General features: G+C 28.9%; 1 protein-coding gene across 1 annotated transcript; it reads left to right on the top strand.

Moving 5' to 3' along the window:
- The first annotated feature begins 282 nt into the window (after nt 1-282).
- On the top strand, nt 283-3188 carry LOC145729640 (uncharacterized). Its single transcript, XM_081980485.1, has 4 exons — nt 283-422; nt 2539-2712; nt 2768-2983; nt 3035-3188. Exons 1-4 carry the CDS (start codon nt 363-365, stop codon nt 3140-3142), a joined length of 558 nt encoding a protein of 185 aa, XP_081836611.1. The 5' UTR covers nt 283-362; the 3' UTR covers nt 3143-3188.
- Nucleotides 3189-3500: the final 312 nt, after the last annotated feature.

The raw sequence follows: 3500 nt of genomic DNA, 5'->3' as shown, positions 1-3500 counted from the left end.
CAAAGAAAAGAATTTTTAGGTTAAATTTACCTGGCAGATAAGGCAAAAACTAACCAGACCACTATACAAGGTGTTTGAGTAGTAAAAACGAACCTTAAAACCACCTAGAAAGTTTTGAGATGGAAACTTCTTCGTAGATCGACTAAATGCAGTTTGAAAATTGTTTTTCCCATTTAGATTTGTGTTGCCTTAGAATTAACTTAGTTTCTAGTATTTACATCCACATGACTAATTCAAAGGAAAACCACTAAAATTGATAAGAACTGCATTATCAAGCAAATTTCAGAACCGATAATTTGCTGCCTATTTTAGTACTGAATTAAACGTTCCTAGTGTTAACAGATTTGAAGAAAGGTTCAGCAATGAATTGTACCAAACTTTTGATTTCCATGATTTTTCTTACCATCAACATTATTTTTCAAGTAAGTGATTTGTTTAGTTATATTATTTGTTAGTTATTTGAAATAACTAATTAACTTTTTTTTTCTGCTTTGAGTTTATTAGTTAATATTACGACAAATTTACATTTAAAACCAAAAATTGTGATTTAATTTTTTCGTGTTGTCTTCAAAATAATAATAAAGTTGTACCAAAAGTTTTAGGTAACTTTTAAATAAATTAAAACTAAAAATAAATATTGATTCACAATTTGCTCAAATCCTATCAAATCACGGTTTACTAATTTTAAATTTAAATTTAATATGTGACTTAAAACAATGTATTTTAATTATACATTGGAAAACCCTAAGAATCACAAATTAATTATTTATTTTGTTTTTTACTAATTAGTGGTATTTGTATGCCAAATTAATAATCAAAGTATGTTGATTTTTGCTGAAACTTGATCAATACTGGGGCATACTAAAGAAATTAGGTTAATCAAACTAGGTTTTTTAGAATAGTCACTAATTACTCCAAAGTGTCAAAAATCACTATTTTCAAATGGCAATTGGGCAATCATTATTTAAAATAACCTGGATAGTTGTAAATTTAAATGTATAGTTTTAAAAGTAGTAAGGTACTAAACTACCTAATATACTAGATACTTTAAAACTATGTAGTGCCTTTTGGAAGGTTGTAGAAGCTTTTAGATCAATCTAGACAACTCTAGAACATTATAGAATGCGGAAGAACATTCTAAAGTGTTCAAAATCATTTTGGTATATTTCAGAAATTCTAGAACAATATTGAAACTTTTATATCTTTTTGAAACTATCTAGTACCATTTGAGAAGTTGTAGAAGCTTTTAAAACAATCTGGAATACTCTACAAATTGTTGTTTGAGCTTGCAACGTCACAAAAGTCAAAACAGACACGTGACCATTTAAAATACTAATTAATAATAATACGTAGAAATTTGCTAAATCAAATTTAAACATTTACAAAAGCTGAAACAAAAAAATACACGTCACGTGACGTTAATAATATAGTGATGAGCTTGCAACACTGTAAAGGCTAATTGACACTTTGAAAATCTAGTTTAGTTGTGAAAAATGTTTTAAATTAAATTTAGATCGATACAAAAAACCAAAACATCTGAAATTGTAAGTGACATGTCACGTGACTTTGATAATCCATTTGTTGAGCTTGCAACACTGTGAAAGCCAGTTGATACCTATGAAAACAGTCACGTGACAATAAAAAATAATTTGATCCGTAAAATATTGCTAAATAAAATTTAGACAATTACAAAAGCTGAAATTGCAAATTACACGTCACGTGACGTTGATAATGCATTTTTGAGGTTGCAACACTGTAAAGGCTAGTTGACACTTGTCAAAATAAGTCACGTGACATTGAAAATAGAGCGTTGAGGTTTAGGCATTTTGTGGGCACTAGTACCCTTAATAATGAAGATATTTAGAAATTTCACTGACGCAATAACGGCAAAAGGACACATTCTAATTTACTGAAAAAACCAGGAATCACAAAATTAAAATGTTCATTAATTACCTGGAAAAATAGAAATGTTACTGTATGATGCATTTTGACATTATGTCACAGTCTAAACAACTTAAAAAAATTTGAAAAAATTGTCTCAAAATGTACTTTTATGCACCAGTACAAACTAAATAAAATAGCACTTTTTACGTTGTATTTTATCAATACTAACTATTTGGATTAGATTGCAAAAAAAATAAAATCAAATTTATACAGGGTGGTCAAAGAACTTTACAGACTCCAGTTAAAATTCATAGGAGTAATTAGTAATTCTAACTTTATTACATACTTAATTAGTATTTGATAATGATCACTTACAGTATAAATGCAATTTAAAAAAATTCTAATTTGGGTTAGCGCTACTAATCATATACGAAAATTCAAAGTAAACTAGCATTACGTCACAACTGAAACAGAAAAGCAGCAGATACTAATTTTACAGATATTTTAAGGTACTTGTGACTTAAAAACCTTCTGACATCCACAATAGACATTACGCACTTTGACAATAGCGCAATAGTTTGTGATGTCATCGAAATTTACTTTGATTTTGTGTATACTTTATTTCCAAAAACTTATTTTAATATTTTTTTCCAGATACTAGGAATCATCTTTATTGTCGCTGGAATTCTTTTCACAGTTCATACAAGAACGTATCTTAGTGTGAACCATTTTGCATTGTACAGTGTAGCACTAGGATTTATTATACTGGTTGTCTCGATTTTAGGTATTTACGGTGCTGTTAAAAACGATACTTGTTTACTCCAATGGGTAAGTGAATCCTAAAAATGTTTGATTAAACTCTCAACTGAATTGTTTTGTATAGTTTATTGGAGTAGTTACAGTGATCAATATAGTTCAAATGGGTTTGATAATAAACGCTTCGTGGAATATAACCGACAAGAAGACCATAACAAAGGAATTAGAAAAACAACTGGTTTTTACTTTTAACAACAAACAAATTGTGAAGAGTATTATGTGGTATGTTAACAAATTTCTTCTCGAACTGGAATCAGTTGCTTTGGGATTGTTAGTGATTGAGGTAACTCACTAAAATGCATTTTTGTTTTGTATTTTTTATTGGTTATTTTAGGTAATTACTGTAGGGATTGCCTTAGTACTAATTATTTTCAATGGACGACAAAAGAGCGAGGATCGAGAACCTTTATTACGTGATCGTCAGTGGGAAATCATAGCTTAATGTCAAACTATATCATATTTGGAAATAATAATTATATAAAGGCACATACTGTTGTTTTTCTTCTAATAAATTGGACAAGATTTAAGAAAACTAAGAAACAACAAAAAAACACAAACACAAAATTTTATCGTTTCTATCCCTTTAGATCTGATGATGATTCATGCCGAAACAAGTGAAATGTACGAGAAATTACAGTCTGTGCTAAGTACAGAATGGTCAAAAATTGAGTGAAACAACAAATACAATGACTAGAATATCCCTGTGTCTGTACACAGAGTGGTCCACTATTGGCTTTATCAGTACAAAAATTGTCACGATTGATTGAAATTTAAGGTCTCTAGACATGTTGTCAAATTTG

This window comes from Ips typographus, linkage group LG5 (genome assembly GCF_016097725.1).
Source record: "Ips typographus isolate SLU linkage group LG5, UJ_Ityp_2.0, whole genome shotgun sequence".
In the NCBI taxonomy this organism is placed as follows: domain Eukaryota; kingdom Metazoa; phylum Arthropoda; class Insecta; order Coleoptera; family Curculionidae; genus Ips; species Ips typographus.
Note: the sequence above shows the minus strand (reverse complement) of the source record. Positions and strands in the feature narration are given on the sequence as shown.

Excerpts from the sequence above, each read along its gene's own strand:
- LOC145729640 (XM_081980485.1), top strand. The coding sequence starts at position 363 with ATGAATTGTACCAAACTTTTGATTTCCATGATTTTTCTTACCATCAAC. Across the intron at positions 423-2,538 it reads CCATCAACATTATTTTTCAA|ATACTAGGAATCATCTTTAT; the intron begins GTAAGTGATTTG and ends ATTTTTTTCCAG. Across the intron at positions 2,713-2,767 it reads ATACTTGTTTACTCCAATGG|TTTATTGGAGTAGTTACAGT; the intron begins GTAAGTGAATCC and ends TGTTTTGTATAG.